Source organism: Entelurus aequoreus, linkage group LG07 (genome assembly GCF_033978785.1).
Source record: "Entelurus aequoreus isolate RoL-2023_Sb linkage group LG07, RoL_Eaeq_v1.1, whole genome shotgun sequence".
Classification (NCBI taxonomy): domain Eukaryota; kingdom Metazoa; phylum Chordata; class Actinopteri; order Syngnathiformes; family Syngnathidae; genus Entelurus; species Entelurus aequoreus.
Window position 1 is genome coordinate 24,063,866 of NC_084737.1, and position 20,606 is coordinate 24,084,471.

Below are 20,606 nucleotides of genomic sequence, written 5' to 3' on the forward strand. Positions count from 1 at the left end.
TACTGAATGTGGTGTTTTTCGGCGTGTTGTGTTGTTGCGCCCAGATAGTCACAAAGTACGACACTCTTTTTAACTCTTATTGTCAATCTTGTGCTAACAACAGGTTCAATTTCGACACATATTCTTTCTCGTGCGCACACGTCTTTTTCTCTCTCACATTCTCCGTCAATAACCTTTCAGGCACGGTATATTTAGAAACATTTGTGAACTCTGAACATGACCATACGCATTAACACCAGCACGTGGTTACAATAGTTATTTAACAGGTTTTTTTTACATGTTAGCTCTCTCTTGTTCCATGTCCCGAATGGCCGAATAGTGTTGCAGATAGCGTCCGTATGAACAAATGTAAAAGAAATATGTATAAAGGAGTTCATCCATGCAATCGCTTACAATTTTTTTAAAAATTAACACTTGATTATTCCAAAAATCTATATAAAAACACTAATATGAATAGGTATACAAGTGAATTGTGAATATCAATATAAACAAAGACTACTTTATTGTATGTAACATGTTTTGTAATGTTTACTATCCCTTTTCATATTGATCCGTTCATTTTTAAATAACAGTGCACAATGTTGTATATAAATGCATGCATTTATATTTTTAACATTTCTAGATGATATGTTTTATATTAGTACTTTTTTCATGCATGAAAAAAGTACTAATATAAAACATATCATCTAGAAATGTTAAAAGTATATTAACAAGATTGTGTTACACACACAACAATGATGTCACTTTGAAAGTCAAAGTGAACGTTTTGACAGTTTATTTCAGATCCTGCAGCTTCATTTGCTGCTGCTGTTCTCACCAGCACACTTATGTTTCTTACACTGGTACTTAGAAGATAATCTTTCACCACACACACTGCAACTCAACACTTTCTCTCCTGTGTGTATTCTTGTGTGTGCTTTCAAACAGTGCCTTTGTGTAAAAGCTTTACCACATTCTGAACATATATAAGGTTTTTCACCAGTGTGTATTCTTTTGTGCATGATCAAATTTGCCTTCTGGGTGAATCTTTTACTACAAATTGAGCACATGAATGTTTTTTCTCCAGTGTGTATTCTTATGTGTACTTTCAACTCACTACTTTGTGTAAAACATTTGCCACAGATTGAACAAGAACTATTATTTTCTCGAAAGTGTGTTCTTGTGTGTACTTTCAAACACTGATTTTGTTTATAACCTTTACCACAGATTGAACAAGAAAAAGCTTTTTTTTCAGTGTGTGTTTTCATGTGTCTTATAAATGCTGATAGGTAATAAAAGCTTTTGTTGCAGCTTGAACAGGAATAGGTTTTTTCTCCGGTGTGTGTTTTCAAGTGTTCTTTCAAATACTGATTTTGCATAAAACTTTTACCACAGATTGAACAAGAAAAATGTTTTTCTCCAGTGTGTGTTCTCATGTGTACTTTCAAACCCTGTCTTCGTGCAAACCCTTTACCGCATACTGAACAGGAAAAAGGTTTTTCTCCTGTGTGTATTTGCATATGTTCTTTCAACACATTTTTTTGTGCAAACCCTTTACCGCAAACTGAGCAGGTAAAAGGTTTTTCTCCAGTGTGTGTTCTCATGTGTCTTTTCAGTTTACTCTGGTAACTAAATGTGTTGTCACAGTGAGAACATGTTAAGTGTGTGTTGTCAGTGTGACATGTCTTATCATCTTTAGAGTCTTCATCATCAGTGTCAGGAGAGTGAGACGTTGTGTCGTCACTATCTGATAGTGGAGCTAAGATCTTGTCTGCTTGTGATCCTCCACAGTGGTCTCCATCAGCTTCTATTGTCATGTGTTGTGTTGAGCTGCTGTTTGGAGACTCCGCCTCTCTCTTCTCCTCACTTTCACTTTTGACCTCATCATCTTCACTCTTCACAATCACACCAGTCAATGGCATCTTGGTGACATCAACCTCCTCCAGTCCTTCAAGATAGTCGTTGTGTTCTTCTACTTCCACTTTAATGTGCGTGTGCTGTGACTCCTCCTCTTTAATGGGGGGAGGTTGTGAGTCCTCGTCCTGTTTAACATAGGGGAGCTGTGGCTCCTGCTCCATCCTGGAGGTCCAGTCCCGCTGCCCGGGGAGAATATGTTCTTCACTGATATCTGTAGGAAGGACACAAGAAGATAAATGCAAGCTTTAAAAAAATGTCCAGCTTTGCACAGTCACATGAGATATTGTCCTGCACCAACATATGCTCTGATAAAGTCCCTGAGGGTATCATCAGTCACCACGTTGACATTCAAGATGTCATAACCATACCGGACATAACAGAAGCAATATAACAAGCCATGAAAAAAAATACAAATAAACAGCATTAAAACCTTACATACAAACAAGATAACTGTGTGTACACCTAAAAGGGGAACAAGACCAGGGCAAAATATTAAATTTAAGATATTAAGTTTTCACACATAAAATCAAGTGTGAGAAACATGAGCTGTTACGATTGACCCTTGGGGGATGCCAGAAAACCCCGGAGACGGTAGCAAGCAAAAATAGTCTTGTACTGTATGTATATACAGTGAGGTCCACAAGTATTTGCACACCCTGCAATTTTGCAGGTTCTCTCACTTAGAAATTAGGGAGAGGTCTGAAATGTTCATCATAGATGTATTTCCACTGTTAGAGACATAATCTAAAAAGAAAAATTAATTATTGATTTATTTGTATGTTACTGGGGTTCATAAGTATTTGCACACATGAGAATCAGCAAGCGAGGGATCGAAGGTCCGTAATATCATCACTTATGTGCAGTAATTTCTCCAGATTATCGGAACATTTTGATTATATTACGGACGGTAGATGGTGAAATCCCTAAATTCCTTTCAATAGCTCGTTGAGAAATGTTGTTCTTTTACTGTTAGACAATTTGCTCACGCATTTGTTAACAAAGTGGTGACCCTCGCCCCATCCTTGTTTGAGAATGACTGGGCATTTCATGGAAACTGCTTTTATACCCAACCATGGCACCCACCTGTTCCCAATTAGCCTGTTCATCTGTGGGATTTTCCAAATAAGTGTTTGAAGAGTATTCCTCAATGTTCTCATTTTTTCTTTGCCACTTGTACCATCTTTTTTGAAAAATGTTGCAGGCATCAAATTCCAAATGAGCTAATATTTGCAAAAAATAACTACGTTTTCCAGTTCGAACGTTAAGTATCTTGTCTTTGCAGTCTATAACCTACTCAATGGCCTAGTGGTTAGAGTGTCCGCCCTGAGATCGGTAGGTTGTGAGTTCCAACGGCCGAGTCATACCAAAGACTATAAACATGGGACCCATTACCTCCCTGCTTGGCACTCTGCATCAAGGGTTGGAATTGGGGGTTAAATCACCAAAATGATTCCCGGGCGCGGCCACCGCTGCTGCCCACTGCTACCCTCACCTCCCAGGGGGTGAACAAGGGGATGGGTCAAATGCAGAGGACAAATTTCAACACAGTAGTGTGTGTGTGACAATCATTGGTACTTTAACTTTAACTTAAAGGCCTACTGAAACCCACTACTACCGACCACGCAGTCTGATAGTTTATATATCAATGATGAAATCTTAACATTATAACACATGCCAATACGGCCGGGTTAACTTATAAAGTGACATTTTAAATTTGCCGCTAAACTTCCGGTTCGAAACGCCTCTGAGGATGACGTATGCGTGTGACGTAGCCCGGCGAACACGGGTATGCCTTCCACATTGAAGCCGATACGAAAAAGCTCTGTTTTCATTTCATAATTCCACAGTATTCTGGACATCTGTGTTCGTGAATCTGTTTCAATCATGTTCATTGCATTATGGAGAAGGAAGCCGAGCTAGCAAAGAAGAAAGTTGTCGGTGCGAAATGGACGTATTTTTCGAACGTAGTCAGCCACAACAGTACACAGCCGGCGCTTCTTTGTTTACATTCCCGAAAGATGCAGTCAAGATGGAAGAACTCGGATAACAGAGACTCTAACCAGGAGGACTTTTGATTTGGATACACAGACGCCTGTAGAGAACTGGGACAACACAGACTCTTACCAGGATTACTTTGATTTGGATGACAAAGACGCAGACGTGCTACTGTGAGTATGTAGCTTTGGCTTTTTTTGCGTATGTACGTAACTTTTTTAAAATATATAAGCTTTATGAACCTTGGGTTAGGTGAACGGTCTTTTGGGCTGAGTGATTGTGTGTGTTGATCATGTGTTTGAATTGTATTGGCGTGTTCTATGGAGCTAGGAGCTAGCAGAGGAGCTAGGAGCTAGCATAACACGTACCGTACCGTACGTGCGCGTACGTAACTTTTTAAAAATATATAAGCTTTATGAACCTTGGGTTAGGTGAACGGTCTTTTGGGCTGAGTGATTGTGTGTGTTGATCAGGTGTTTGAATTGTATTGGCGTGTTCTATGGAGCTAGGAGCTAGCAGAGGAGCTAGGAGCTAGCATAACAAACACGCAGGTGTTATTATGCAGGATTAATTTGTGGCATATTAAATATAAGCCTGGTTGTGTTGTGGCTAATAGAGTATATATATGTCTTGTGTTTATTTACTGTTGTAGTCATTCCCAGCTGAATATCAGGTACCGTGAGTATGCAGCCTTGGCTGCTAAACATTCGATAACTTGACCGTATGTGCGCGTCACGTACGTAACTTTTTAAAAATATATAAGCTTTATGAACCTTGGGTTAGGTAAACGGTCTTTTGGGCTGAGTGATTGTGTGTGTTGATCAGGCGTTTGAATTGTATTGGCGTGTTCTATGGAGCTAGGAGCTAGCAGAGGAGCTAGGAGCTAGCATAACAAACACGCAGGTGTTTTTATGCAGGATTAATTTGTGGCATATTAAATATAAGCCTGGTTGTGTTGTGGCTAATAGAGTATATATATGTCTTGTGTTTATTTACTGTTGTAGTCATTCCCAGCTGAATATCAGGTCACCCCCGGCTCTCACAGCATCTTCCCTATCTGAATAGCTTCAACTCCCCACTAGTCCTTCACTTGCACTTTACTCATCCACAAATCTTTCATCCTCGCTCAAATTAATGGGGAAATTGTCGCTTTCTCGGTCCGAATCTCTCTCACTTCATGCGGCCATCATTGTAAACAATAGGGAACGTTGCGTATATGTTCAACTGACTAGGTCACGCTACTTCCGGTAGGTGCAAGCCTTTTTTTTATCAGATACCAAAAGTTGCAATCTTTATCGTCGTTGTTCTATACTAAATCCTTTCAGCAAAAATATGGCAATATCGCGAAATGATCAAGTATGACACATAGAATAGATCTGCTATCCCCGTTTAAATAAAAAAAATTCATTTCAGTAGGCCTTTAAGTTATTCAATTGAATACAGGTTGAAATGGATTTGCAAATCATTGTATTCTGTTTTTATTTACAATTTACACAACGTGCCAACTTCACTGGTTTTGGGTTTTGTACCTGAATGAATGCTTTAACATTTTACTTGGTAAACAAGATGCAAAACTCTCTCAGGAAATAAAACACACTGGTCAATCCCAAGTTCTTTTGGATGACATATATGTTGAGTAAAGAGGACCACCGAGACAGAACAGTACTTGGCCACTTTTTACTGAAGCTTCGGGAGACCAGCCCTTACAATGCGACAATAGAATCAGCAAGAAGATGTCTAAATCCAAACAAAAAGAGTCAGTTTATCAGTGGCGTGCATTCACTAGAGGCAGGGGAGGCACGGCCTCACCTGCCATCATGGAAAGAAAAAAAAAGTAAAAAGAAAAAAAAATAGTTAAATTGTTATATGTATCCAGTGATTATACTAAAGTTATTTTCCATTTAACTTCACCAGTTTTAGATTATTTTTATTTGTATTTTCACATTTGCCGTTCAAATACTGAGAAGAGACGGTGCGGCGATCAGCAGCCAGTTGAGGCACGTCACTGATTTGTGCCTCAACATGGATTGTGCGCAATGACTCGGCTAACTGCTGGCCTGCTGTGCAGTGAGACTGTATTGCTATATGAATTATATTATACATTTCCATAGTTTAGTTAGCTGAGGTATATAATGTAGAGTGTATTTTGTCAACAACTGTATGTGTGTAACGTATTTCTTGTGCTGAGCGATCATAAAACTGGAGGCTCGTCTCATAACCCCGCCTACTGGTGCCAAGCACCTCGGCCGCAGAATGCAACGCCTGACGGGAGCGCCACACCAACCAAAGCCCACACCCAAACTCTCCACGTGCAAGACCGAATCCACCCAAAAAAAGTCACTTAACAAGATGCCAAAAAGTTCAAAAACAACAATGCTCGCGCGGCGCGCCGGAGGAGCCGTGAACAGGGACACAACATTAGATACACCTGCAGAATGCAGCGCGGATTTCATATTTCATTCATTCACAACTCTTCCAACACGAACACCACTGCTCCCGCACTTATAAGTAAAGGTAAGAACATAATAACGTTTTTTTTTATTAAATGTGCTTTTTTGTGTGCTACAGTTTGTAAGTGTAAAGTTAAAGTTATAACTTTAACTTTACACTTACATGTGACAATCATTGCTATACTTATAAGTATAACCACACAGCAAAAACACTCCGCGGCGGATCCCCCGCGCAGGTATCGCGCTTTCCGGAACGGAACCGCGAAACGGACCAGCATCGGCGTCCATTTGCACTCAGGAACGTATCCGCCACGGCGGCAGGTAGCGGATCCGCCGTGACGGCGCGCTGCATCCGCTCCGCACCCAAGATCAAAGCCTAACCTCCCGCCGCAGACCAGCAACGGACTCATAAAAACCCTGGCTCATCTGGCCGTTTTGGACCCCTTTATCTTATTTTCAAAATCCCTTCTGTTCTTGCTGTAGGATAAAATAGGAAACTAAAAAATTCACTAAGCCCTACTACAGCAATATAGGCTTACATATGCATTGCCTTGTATTTTTAAACTAACAATATTGTCAATAGGCAGAAACAGAAAATGGTCAATTCACTCTATAAAGTAAATATATATAATATATATTTAAAAAGTAAATATACATATTTAATCTATTAGGCTACAACTTCAAGGAAACGCTGCTCCATGCACAGCTAACATATCAGAAAATGAATAACTGGTGAATGACAAGAAGTCCAATAAAAGGTTGTTTATTTATACATATACATCTCTATTCCTCCTGAGGAGGTGGAAGCGGGACTCGTCTCCTCGTTGCCCGATCCCCCGCCAAGTTGAACCACCTGATGGCGTGTTTGGTGACCTCAGCGTCCGTGGCTGACCTTGTCAACACATTTTTACTCACAGCACCTGTAATCAAACAAGATTACAAGACAGATACGTTTATGTTTATGGTAGGAAGCATCCAAAGCCAAGTATGCATACACAATACAAAATATGTGATAGGTATTAAGGAGATTACATTTGAAAAAAAAAAACATGACTTAAAGTTACTGGAGGTGGTTAAAATAAGCTGCGTAAACTATGAATTTGTGATCAGGGTATAGGTGTGCAAGACATCCAAAATGTTTAAACAATATCGTTATTTGGTTCCTTGATCAGAGTACTTGTTTGGCTCTGTTGAATGACGGCGGCAGGGGGTTGGGGGTGGGGGGCATAAATAAATATCCATAACCCAACTTTGGGAGGTTGACATTGTTTTCTTATTATATTTGTACTATCATTCTATGTTTGTATTCGTGTAGGCCAGGGGTGTCCAAAGTGCGGCCCGGGGGCCATTTGCGGCCTGCAGGTCATTTTTTAACGGCCCCAGGGCACATTTTAAAAAAATATGATCGAAATAAATAAAAAACATTAAAAGTGGTATTTAAAGAGCAAACAGGTGAAATGTAACAAGAAAATGTAGCAATGTTTACTCTAATCACACAAAGCTGCCATGTAGGCTGTTTCTTTCTTTAAAAAATAATAATGAATGAAAATCAATGTCATTATGAATTATTGACCTATTCAAGGCTTAAGAAGTTTACCTTCGCAATCAGCTGGTCTTGGTTGTGCTTAATAGTTTCCAGCAAGCTAAGGATGTGGATTACTGCAGGCGCTGTTGACAAACAGCAGTATAAAATTAACATGTTTCAGTGTTTATCCTCATTACTCATAATCCTGACATTAGCTATTGACCTTAGTTAATGACAAAAGTTATTGACAAAGTTTGAAGAAAATATGTGATTGCTTGTGAATGTGAATTTTTTCCAAAATTTGTGGCACAGAATGACCATCCGGTATTTGTCAGTTATTGCTCACCAGAGCAGGAAATGTTGTCGGCCATTCTTTCCCCTCGCCATGTTGGCCTGTAGGCCAGGCTGGATCCAGGCTCCTCTGTCTGCCACATGTTGAGGGCTGCTGGTGAGGGGGGTGGAGGGAGTCGAGGAGGGACTGCCGTTCCTAGTGAGGTGGGCATTGTGAGAGAGCCATCAGTTAACCATGACTGGTAATACCCAAGGGGCCTATCTATACACTAATATTTCAGAGATCAGTCCCTACCTTGTGTAACTCTCTGCATGTTTAATGCAGGTGCTGGTGAAGGCATATGAATGCGTCCTTCCCCATGGTGAGGTGCTGAGGGAGATAAATTGTTATTAAATGGTTGAGATCTGTTAACCATGGTTACTGGATGCTGAGATATTATTTTGGAGATCAGTCTTTACCTAGAAAGTTACCTCCAGTTGAGGAGTCGAGTTGACAAGTACTCATGACTCTTGCTGGCACTCGGCGAGACGGTGGAGCTGGGAGAAGGGATACAAGGAGAGGGGAATATCTTTAGCACTAAGAATGTTAACCATATCTTTAATATTAATGTGGTGGTTTTCGATGTTAAGAGATTATTCCTTACTCTGCCTGTGCAATTGGCTTGCCAACCCCAGAGATGTGAGGTCACTATTTCCCGGGTCTTCTTCGCTATCATCTGAGTCCCCGAGACGATGGCTGTTGGGTAACCATATCATTAGGATTATTGCAATACCAAAATTGCCAAATATACATATAGTACAAGCATTTCTGGTCTATTTTTGAATGTTACCGGAAATAACCTTCCTATTACTGTAGAAACATGACAAAAACAAGACGGAACACACTTACACTGGCTTCCTGTTCCTTTTTTCTGGCAGCTCCTCGTTCTCTGCCTCAGATTGCAGGTCTGAGGTGTTGCAGCCCTTTCCATATTGTTGCATTATTTTTAATGCGTCTTTGTAGTTGTCTAAAATTGAATATGTTAAAATGAACATGAGTTTCAAATTAGCTGTAGAGCTGAACAGAATATTATTATTATTGATGATGATAAATCAGGTCTCTCTCTTACAAGAGACCTGGTCAGAACATAGACACAATAGGTTATTCCAAGCATAAAGAGAAGCAACTATGACGTTATTTTTAAACAAGAAGATTATGAATTTGCATACCACAAGTTCGGACAACAGAAACGTCAAATCTTGGCCAGTTTGGCTCATGCTGCTCCTCATTTAAATCGGCCCTTTCAATTCTGTCTGTGTTTTTATAGCTGGGCCAGAAAACCATCCTATCATCATACCATCCACTTGGGACAACCGCAATGTCCCTGTTCATTATAAATTTAATCAGATGAAAAGGCACCCTTAATGTAGAAAGAAAGAAAAGGGGTATTTATTCATCGTCAAAGGAACAACGTGGACAAAAGCATGCACAGGTGTTAGTGTATACAAATAAGCAAGTAAGATGAGCTGAGATTTTACCTGAATGGTGCCCCAAGGTGGTAAGAACTATAAGAAAGGTAAAAGTACAGGTCATAATAGTCAGAACATCAGCTCAATCGTAAAGTAGGGTTTGAAATTATGGGTGTAGTGTATACAGAGATCAGTCCCTACCTTGTGTAACTCTCTGCATGTTTAATGCATGTGCTGGTGAAGGCATATTAATACATCCTTCCCCATGGTGAGGTGCTAAGGGAGATAAATTGGTATTAAATGGTTGTGATCTGTTAACCATGGTTACTGGATGCTGAGATATTATTTTGGAGATCAGTCTTTACCTAGAAAGTTATCTCCAGTTGAGGAGTCGAGTTGACAAGTACTCATGACTCTTGCTGGCACTCGGCGAGACGGTGGAGCTGGGAGAAGGGATACAAGGAGAGGGGAATATCTTTAGCACTAAGAATGTTAACCATATCTTTAATATTAATGTGGTGGTTTCGTCTACAACGCTAAATATATCCTGTGGTGTACCTCAGGGATCAATATAGGACCTAAATTATTCAATGTCTAGATAAATGACATTTGTAAAGTTACAAAATATTTAAAGTTAGTATTATTTGCGGATGATACAACAGCGTTTTGTTCAGGAGAGAACACACAGAAGATAATACAAATAATAACAGAAGAAATTAACAAATTAAAAAGATGGTTTGACAAAAACAGACTATCTTTGAATCTCAGTAAAACTAAAATAATGCTATTTGGTAACAGTAGAAAAGAAAGTCAAACACAAATAGACGGAATAGAAATTGAAAGAGTAAATGAAACCAAATTTCTAGGTATAATGATTGATGATAAATTGAACTGGAAATCTCAAGTAAAAAATATACAACATAAAGTAGCAAGAAACACGTCAATAATGAATAAAGCAAAACATGTTCTAGACAAAAAATCACTTCATATTCTCTACTGTTCACTAGTGTTACATATCTGAGTTATAGTGTAGAAATATGGGGAAATAATTACAAAAGTACACTTCATTCATTAACGGTGTTACAAAAAAGATCAGTTAGAATAATATATAATGTTGGATATAGAGAACACACAAATCCTTTATTTATTGAATCAAAGATACTGAAATTCCACGACATAGTGAATTTGCAAACAGCTAAAATTATAAACAAAGCAAACTATAACCTGCTACCCAAGAATATACAACAATTCTTCTCAAAAAAAGAGGAGAAAAATAATCTTAGAGAGAAATGTAATTTAAAACATTTGTACGCACGTACAACACTTAAGACCTTCAGTATATCAGTATGTGGAATTAAATTATGGAATGCATTAAGCAAAGCAATCAAACAATGTACTAATATGATCAATTATTTATGCTTACATGTGGAAATAATAATAATAATAGTAAATAAAATAATAATAATAAAAAAAGGTAAATAAAGCATGAAATAGTCTCTAATAAATTAATTAAATAAAAAACAGCATATAAAATATATACATCAGCAAATAACAAAAATATAGATCAAGAAAAAGGATCCTTAATATGTGCAGCAATTTTTCCCACTCACATCACCTCATTTTATATTTTTTTCTACAATTAACTATGCCAAAAAACACATTAACATACCTTTTTTTTTTGTAATGGAAACAAAAACAACATGGCGTCACACACAGCTAGTCCAAAGTAAACAGGATCTCGAGCTCCACTAAAGAACAAAGAAAGAAATAATACACACTCATATTAATGGCAAAGAACGGCTGTTTCCACTCCGTTAACGTTACGTTGTTGACTAACGCAGTAACGTTAGCGACCTGGGCCTAAACAACACTGACAATAAAGTAATACGCTTTCGTTTCAAGCAGTTGGATATATGTGGAATATCGTAGCATGTAACCTACACACATTCGCAGCCTCTAACAAAAGATGGCCTAAGTTAACTGTATTGAACTTTTTACTCACCGGCTTCACGCGGGAAACTTTCACATTCTGGAGTCGGGGTCCCCCGGAACACAAAACACAGATAAAAGACAATTTTACAATAGCACGGCGAAAAAATGACCGTCGTTGTGTGGGTTTTTTGACGAATAACACTCTTTTCCACTTTTCTTCGCTCGGGCCTCACCTACCGCGTGCAGCCATTTCGAATTTTCTGTATACGTGACGTCAGACGCACGTCCCCATGCAAAGCATTCTGGGAGGCGGCGCTGGAAATAAAATAGCCTTTTTTTACAGAATATAAAGTTTTACTGCTAGTCCTAATATCAAACAACGTCATTACAATCATACATAAATGATGATGGAAACACAAAGGCTGATCTTTACTGCGAATGTAGCAATAAATCAATAAATCTATACTTACGTTCGTGTTCCAGCAAAGAAAGTCCAGAGATCTTGGCTCATGCGCGTACACACTAGTAGGCGCGTCCACGTCTGCGGGTGCAGACATTGGTCGGCTCAGCGCGCGTAGGTGGAGCCTATAACTCTAGGCGGCGCGCGCCGGTTTGGTTTGTCGCGTCCGCGTATGCGAATCAGACACGAGTCCGCTCAGGATCAGCTGTCTGACCGTACAATTTTCAGAGGCGGAGCTGTATCCTCTAGGCGGAGCCAAAACGAATGTGACAGTAACGCGGGTTGGGCGACTTGAAGGCGGATCCGTATAGCAGTCTTCTGCTGTGTGGGTACCAATGATTGTCACACACACACACTAGGTGTGGTGAAATTTGTCCTCTGCATTTGACCCATCCCCTTGTTCACCCCCTGGGAGGTGAGGGTAGCAGTGGGCAGCAGCGGCGCCGTGCCTGGGAATAATTTTTGGTGATTTAACCCCCAATTCCAACCCTTGATGCTGAGTGCCAAGCAGGGAAGAATGCTGGTATGAGCTTTTAAACATAACCCGTTAACTGCTGCCAATCAAATGGTGAATAAGATACTCTTTAGGGTTCATATGTTTGTAAATCTGACTGTGATGAAGTCAGTGCCTCACCTGACATGAACCTCACCGCACGCCACTGCTTTAAAGGCCTACTGAAACCCACTACTATCGACCTGTTCATTAACTATTTTTTCCATTACTTTCGAAATGGAACTGAGAATAGAAACATTTAGTCTTCTGTTGCTCCTTCAGCCACCCTTTCTTGCACTCACCTCTCTAGTCCAATCTGTTTCCCTCTCTTCCGACTCCATTTCGTCTGACTCAGATATCGGTACCGCTTGACCGCATCAATGTCCGTCTGTCTGTTGTTCGTCTTATTATCCATCACCATCTGCTGGTCACATTATGTATTACAGTCAGTTGAGCAGCATATCGTGACACAAACCACTTGGAAGATTCCTGCTTCTCAAACCCGAGGTAGTATAAAGATGGATTTTCCATTTTGCATTGGCGGGGTCAGTGTCTACTATTTATGATTTACCTATGAATTGATTAACGGGGACCCCGACTTAAACAAGTTGAAAAACGTATTCGGGTGTTACCATTTAGTGGTCAATTGTACGGAATATGTACTGTACTGTGCAATCTACTAATACAAGTATCAATCAATCAAAAAATGGCAATGAAGGAGACAATGAAACGGTAAATAGTAACAGTAGGTTAGAAATGTGAGAATGACACGTTAGTGTGGTACACTCAAAACTGGACCACCATTTGCATTTTGATCATTTATCATTTATTCATATGGTGGAGTATTTTATTTTCCAAATATTTTACGGTTTAATATCGTTGTGAGCATAGGTGGATTAATGACCGGGCCTACCGGGCCCAGGCCCAGGGGGCCAGAGGCCCCAAGGGGCCAGGCCAACTTGGCCCCGCGGCCGCGACCCAAGCAAAACTACTTTTGCAAAAATAATAATCTTAAGCCCCAAGGGGCCAGGCCAACTTGGCCCCGCGGCCATGATCCATAGAGGGTAAGAGGCCCCAAGGGGCCAGGTCAACTTGGCCCCGCGGCCGCGACCCACAGAGGGCCAGAGGCCCCAAGGGGCCAGGCCAACATGGCCCCGCGGCCATGATCCATAGACGGTCAGAGGCCCCAAGGGGCCAGGCCAACTTGGCCCCGCGGCCACGATCCATAGAGGGTCAGAGGCCCCAGGGGGCCAGGTCAACTTGGCCCCGCGGCCACGATCCATAGACGGTCAGAGGCCCCAAGGGGCCAGGCCAACTTGGCCCCGCGGCCACGACCCACAGAAGGCCAGAGGCCCCAAAGGGCCAGGCCAACTTGGCCCCGCGGCCGCGAGCCACAGAAGGCCAGAGGCCCCAAGGGGCCAGGTCAACTTGGCCCCGCGGCCACGATCCATAGAGGGTAAGAGGCCCCAAGGGGCCAGGTCAACTTGGCCCCGCGGCCGCGACCCACAGAGGGCCTGAGGTCCTAAGGGGTCAGGCCAACTTGGCCCCGCGGCCATGATCCATAGAGGGCCAGAGGCCCCGAAGGGTCAGGCCAACTTGGCCCCGATCCATAGAGGGTCAGAGGCCCCAAGGGGCCAGGCCAACTTGGCCCCGCGGCCACGACCCACAGAGGCCCCAAGGGGCCAGGCAAAATTGGCCCCGCGGCCATGATCCACAGAGGGCCAGAGGCTCTCAATCATTATTATCAAAGCTAATTCTCAAATTGGATGGATCACACAACCTCACTCACATATTCTTTATCAATTATTAAAGGTTGTTTCTGAATTTTGATCACAGAACTTAATGCAAATATTCTTGATTGATTGACAAAGCTCATTCTCAAATTTTGATTACACAACCTTACTCTGACAAATTATCATTATCAAAAAGCTCTATCTCGAATTTGGATCACAGAATCTCACTCAAGTATTCTTAGCTGTGCCCCTCCCCCATCAAGTCTTTCATAAACCGGTCTGTTCTTTTAGAATCTCCTCATTTGGTATTTTGAACTCGTGAGAGACTGCTCAAAATTTGGTTTCCTTTCCCTCAGTTCAGACTCAGAGATAATTTGAAATCATTCAACAAGAAGTTTAACGCGCGCACACACACACACACACACACTTGAGTTGAGCATTACTTGGAAATTCTTATATTTTCCATTTTGCTGTTATTATCAGCATCTTCCCATTTTGTCCTTTTCTTTCGAGAAAGTTTACAGTCTGACATTTGTCACTGCTGTCAGTTAATAACTTTTTGGTCTTTGACCCATTTTGTCATTTTCTCGATTCGATCGTCACTGACCACTCTCTCCTGTCTGGCAGACATCGTTGCTGCCATCATAGCTAGCAAGCTGCCTGCAGCGGGTCATCCCTATGTTCCCCGTCCCTATGTTACCCGGGTCCTATGTTCCCCTCTACCGGGGAACTAAGGACCCTTTTTAAAAAAAAGGGTTCTATGTTCCCCGCTGCGGGGAACGTACAACACTTTTTCCAGAAAAGGGTTCTATGTTCCCCGCTGCTTCCAATGCGCGACTAAGTAAGACGCACGCAGACACGCATGACAGAGACGCGTTTAAGTTGTCGAAGGAAGGAAGTTCGCGTTTGAGTTGCTCTATCTGCTGCCGCACGCCCTGTGACAGGTTAGGTTTAGGGATGGTTTTGGTCAGGGCACAATTTCGCCAAAAAAGTGCTCCACAACGCCCTGTGACAGGTTAGGTTTAGGGATAGTTTTGGTCAGGGCACAATTTCGCCAAAAAAAAGTGCTCCACAACGCCCTGTGACAGGTTAGGTTTAGGGATGGTTTTGGTCAGGGCACAATTTCGCAATTTCGCCAGATACAATGCAGGGAACATAGGACCCTTTTTTAGAAAAAGGGTCCTAAGTTCCCCGGTCGCATACAAAGACCCAGGAACAACCGGGGAACATAGGACCCGGGGAACATAGGACCCGGGGAACATAGGCACGCTCCCGCCTGCAGATAGCAACATTTTGGTGTCCTTTGGGAAAATATTTAGAAAGAAGACAAAAGTACACACAGTTGTACAACTATTATCTTTATGATCTTTTTTTTGTTAGTTTCTCTGTTACTGTGTGTGGCCAATTAAGCGACTTTTGGCCATACCTGGCTGGTGACATTTAGCGACTTTCTGGTTGATGTTAAGATTAATAATAGCAACAGTTCTCTTCATCTTAATGCAATTTATTGTGTCTGTCTCTCCACATTTTGCCATTAGGTACTTTGAGCTCTTGTTGGTCAGTCACTCTAAGGTACATTGTTGCTGCCATCATAGTTAGCAAGCTGCCTGCAGATAGCGACATTTTGGTGTCCTTTGAGAAATATTAAGAAAGAAGACAAAAGTACAAGACATTGTACGATTACTATCTTTTTAAAATTATTTGTTTCACTGTGTGATTGACCGACTTTGCCGCTAGATTTCGCGTCTTTTGGCCATACCTGGCTAGCGACTAAAAACATCATTTAGCGACTTTTTGGTTGTGAAGATAAGTGGTAAAAGCAGATCTTCCTGTTGGTCTTCCCACATTTTGCCATTTGGTACTTTGCACTCTTCTTGGTCACTCCAAGGCATTTGTCCCTGCCTTCAGCTAGTCACTTGGCTCTTTTGGAATATATTTCACTGTAATTGGCTCTCTCTCTCTCTTTCTCCTCAGTACAAATCAGCCTGTTCCCTTGCCATTCATCACTGACCACTCTGCTCTCCTGTCTGTCAGACATTATTGCTGCTTGCAGATAGCTTGGGGTCCTTAGAGAAAATATCAGAAGAGAAAAGTACACAATTATCTTAATTATCTTTTTTATTCAGTCAGTCCTTCAGTGAGTCCCAGTGTGTTGGCGATTAAGCAACGTTGGCATTCAATTAGCGACTTTTGGCCATACATGGCTGGCGACTCAAAAAACTAGAAAAAAAGTACAAAAAGTTGTACAATTAATATCTTTATTATCCTTAATTCCCCTGAATCCTAGAGTGTGTTGCAATTAAGCAACTTTGCTGCTAGGTTTAGCGACTCTTGTTTTGGGCATACCTGGCTAGCGACTACAAACATTATTCAGCAACTTTTTGGCTGTTAAGATTAACGTTAATAAATTAAATCCTAATACAATTTATTGTGTTGGTCTCGCCATCTTGCTATTAGGTACTTTGAATTCTTGTTGGTCTCTGCTAAGGTATCTGGCTGTTGTCTTTGCCTTCAGTTAGTCACTTGGCTCTGGAATATATTTAACTGTACTTGGCTCTCTCTTTCTCCTCAGTACAAATCAGTCTGTTCCCTTGCCATTTAGACATTTTCTTGATTGGATCATCACTGACCACTCTGCTCTCCTGCTGTCTATCAGACATTGTTGCTCCCATCATAGCTAGCAAGCTGCCTTGGTGTCCTTTGTGAAAATATTTAGATAGAAGACTAAAGTGCACAAAGGTGTACAATTATTATCTTTTCAAAATATTTGTTTCACTGTCAGTGTGATTGACCGACTTTGCCGCTAGATTTCGCGTCTTTTGGCCGTACCTGGCTAGCGACTGAAAACATCATTTAGCAACTTTTTGGTTGTGAAGATAAGAGGTAAAAGCAGATCTGCCTGTTGGTCTTTCCACATTTTGCCATTTGGTACTTTGCACTCTTGTTGGTCACTCCAAGGCATTTGTCCCTGCCTTCAGCTAGTCACTTGGCTCTTTTGGAATATATTTCACTGTAATTGGCTCTCTCTCTCTTTCTCCTCAGTACAAATCAGTCTGTTCCCTTGCCATTTAGACATTTTCTTGATTCGATCATCACTGACCACTCTGCTCTCCTGCTGTCTATCAGACGAATCAGTTGATTCTCTGCTCTCAATTGTCTATGCTAGTAAGCTGTTATTCTCTGCTTTGGAGTGTTGATGCTGGGTTGCTAGTTTTCTAAATCACCTCACACACTTGAAGGAAGCAGCACCGATCATAAACACACAAACTCACACACACACACACACACACACACACACACACACACACACACACACACACACACACACACACACACACACACACACACACACACACACACACACACACACACACACACACACATAGTTGGTTTATCTGTTGTGATAGGCAAAGAGCCAATGTGCAAAGAAAGAAGGGAAATATGGATCATAAACGTTTAAGTGGAGGAGCTAGAAAAAAAATTCAGCAAGAAAAGAAAAAAAAGGAATCAGTTTTACTTGAGAGTGTTCCAAATATCTCCAGCTTCTTCAGTACAAAGACATCTGCTGAAAGCAATTCTATAAATGCTACTGCAAATTCAGCTAAGGTTAGCAATGCACCTGAGCTAGCATGTAGCTCCCAAGATCCTGAGACCACTACAAGTGTAGACACTGAACCAAATGCTTCTGATGCTTATGATTCAACCAATTCAGCAGTAGCCAGTTGCTCGGATGAATGTGAGGTCACTGCACCTCTGGACAGCATAGAAAATGAGCTGAATCTTTCTTCAACACCATCTACAGTGACAACTCTACCTAGTGATCCCGCTAAATGGGCTGAGACCCTCACTGAGTCAATGAAGGAAGTTCTTATTCAAAGAGGTGCAAAATCATTTCACAACCGTCACAGCCATTATCCAGCTTCTGTGAGGAACAGTGGGCTAGGAGGCAAAACCCGATGCCTAAACAATGAACATTTTACTTCACACTTGCCCAATGGACAACGAGTACAAAGAGAGTGGCTGATGTACTCTCCCTCTACTGGTAATGTTTACTGCTTTGCATGCAAACTGTTTTCCCCAAAAACGCATTCTTTTGTGACAGGCTATTGTGATTGGAAACACTCAGAAAGATTTGGTGAACATGAGCGAAGTGCTGAGCACATAACCTGCATGCAAGCAGTCTTGAACCGCGCCAAAGGTGCCACAGTTGATGCAGACCTGTTCAAACAGTTTCAGGCAGAGAGCAGCTATTGGAGGCAGGTGTTACAAAGAGTTGTTGCAGTCATTAAATTCCTTGCAGAAAGGGGCCTTGCATTTAGGGGTAAAAATGAATCGTTAGGGTCTCCTCTCAATGGGAACTACCTTGGTATTCTGGAGGTCCTGGCTGAATTTGATCCCTTTCTAAAGGATCACATCAGAAAGTTTGGGCAGATGGGTCGAGGTAATACCTCATATCTGTCCTCCACCATTTGTGAGGAATTCATTGAATTGATGGGTGCAAAAACCAAACAGGCTATAGCAGATGAACTGCAAGCAAGCAAATACTACTCTATCATTGTGGATTCAACCCCAGATTTATCTCATGTGGACCAATTGACATTCATATTCCGTTTTGTTAGCAAAGAGGGCAGTGTTGTTGAACGCTTTGTGGGTTTTGAGCCCATTACTAGCCATACAGGTGAAAGTTTGGCTAACTGTGTCATGTCTGTGTTGGAAAATCTAGGGTTAGAGCTGTCAAATTGCAGGGGGCAGGCTTATGATAATGCCAGCAACATGTCAGGGAGGTATAATGGGTTGCAGGCTCACTTAAAGAAAAGCAACCCATTAATACACTATATTCCATGTGCAGCTCACTCTTTGAATTTGGTGGGAGTCAACAGCATTGACAGATGTGGAAATGAAGTCTCTAAGTATTTTGACTTGATTCAGTCTATTTACAACTTCACAACTGCATCCACACACCGATGGGACAGGGTATTTGGCAATTCCAACATAGATCTCACACTTAAAGCTTTATCCAACACGCGTTGGAGTTGCCGTGCAGAATCTACCAAAGCACTGTGGCAGAACTACAGTAAAATAAAAGCAGCACTACAGGTTATTTCCACTGATGACACAGAGAAACGAGACACACGAACTGAAGCTGACAGTCTAGTGCGGAAGCTGGATTCACTTGAGATGGCCTTCATGGCAGGCTTTTGGGACACTGTTCTGTCCAGATTTCAGGCCACAAGTCTGCAACTTCAAAAAGCAGACATGGACCTTGGTACAGCAGTTAGATTGCTGGAATCTCTGCGCACCTTTGTTCTCTCCCAAAGAGATCTATTTGATCATTTTGAGCAGAAAGCCTTAAACATGTTGGGTGGCACCCCATCTTACAGGGCTGAACGGACGAGGAAACGTAAAAAGTTTGCTGATGAATCAGCATCCCCAGATGTTGTGCTTGAGGGAAGGCAACTGTTTCAAATAGAGACATTTATTGCCTCTATTGATCAACTGAGTTCAAGCCTTAATCACCGTCTGGAGGCCTACAAACATCTGAACAATTTGTTCAGTGTCCTTTTCTCTTTGGATACAGAGTCCAATGCTTCAGTCCTTCACAAGGCCAAGATTCTCACTGAATCATACCCATCTGACCTCAATGAAAGTCTTGGACAGGAGCTTATACAGTTCAAATCTTTTATACAGCTCAACAACACTGATGAGGAGAGGACCCCTTCAGGACTGCTCAAAACAATATTACATTTTGGACTACAGCCTACGTTTCCTAATACATACATTGCGCTACAGATTTTTCTCACTCTACCGGTCAGTAACTGTGAGGGAGAACGCTCATTCTCTCTTTTGTCAAGAGTAAAAAATGAGCTGCGCACAAGAATGACTCAGAAAAGATTAAATGCGTTATCTCTAATGGCAATTGAGAGTGAGCTGACAAGAGAGTTGGACTTCAATGATGTGGTGGATGATTTTGCAAAATTGAAAGCACGAAAGAAACCCCTTGCTTAAAGGTGCACTGTGTAAGATTTTTAGGTTATTTCCAGAATTCACCCATTCACTAATGTTAGGCTACCTGTTTTCATGAATACTTACCACCACCATAAAATTCTAAGTATCCATTATGACTTGGAGAATTGCACTTTTGCCATTTCTGGGAAGTGTCACCTGGATTGTGAAGATAGGATTGACTTTAGGCAGAAGCTTGGTGCTTTCTCTGGCAAACTGAACCTCAAGCTTCATTCTCTGCAGCTTTGCATTCTTGTGCAGACTTTCATCCACAAGGAACTTTTCAACTTCCCCACTATCGTGAAGGGGCCATCAAAAGATTTCAGTGTGTCCAGCATGTCTAGTCTCTTACTCTCCTTTCTTTGAGCCATCTCTTGTT

General features: G+C 41.5%; 2 protein-coding genes across 2 annotated transcripts; both read right to left on the reverse strand.

Annotated features, from left to right (window-relative positions):
- Positions 1-411: 411 nt before the first annotated feature.
- Positions 412-2,104, reverse strand: LOC133653569 (gastrula zinc finger protein XlCGF28.1-like). Its single transcript, XM_062052989.1, has one exon. The coding sequence runs from the start codon at positions 2,055-2,057 to the stop codon at positions 795-797; it is 1,263 nt and encodes a 420-aa protein (XP_061908973.1). The 5' UTR covers positions 2,058-2,104; the 3' UTR covers positions 412-794.
- A 4,815-nt stretch (positions 2,105-6,919) lies between these two features.
- On the reverse strand, positions 6,920-9,702 carry LOC133653577 (uncharacterized). Its single transcript, XM_062053001.1, has 8 exons — positions 9,676-9,702; positions 9,367-9,521; positions 9,047-9,164; positions 8,802-8,893; positions 8,617-8,694; positions 8,453-8,527; positions 8,213-8,353; positions 6,920-7,261 (listed from the first exon to the last, which is right to left on the reverse strand). The coding sequence occupies exons 2-8, from the start codon at positions 9,479-9,481 to the stop codon at positions 7,125-7,127; spliced, it is 756 nt and encodes a 251-aa protein (XP_061908985.1). The 5' UTR covers positions 9,482-9,521; positions 9,676-9,702; the 3' UTR covers positions 6,920-7,124.
- Between the last annotated feature and the right edge of the window lie 10,904 nt (positions 9,703-20,606).

Bases quoted from the DNA above. Each gene is read 5' to 3' on its own strand.
- LOC133653569 (XM_062052989.1), bottom strand. From the start codon at position 2,057: ATGGAGCAGGAGCCACAGCTCCCCTATGTTAAACAGGACGAGGACTCA.
- LOC133653577 (XM_062053001.1), bottom strand. From the start codon at position 9,481: ATGGTTTTCTGGCCCAGCTATAAAAACACAGACAGAATTGAAAGGGCC. The intron at 9,165-9,366 runs GTATGCAAATTC...ATTCAATTTTAG, and splicing joins TTCTGTTGTCCGAACTTGTG to ACAACTACAAAGACGCATTA. The intron at 8,528-8,616 runs GTAAAGACTGAT...TATCTCCCTCAG, and splicing joins AACTGGAGGTAACTTTCTAG to CACCTCACCATGGGGAAGGA.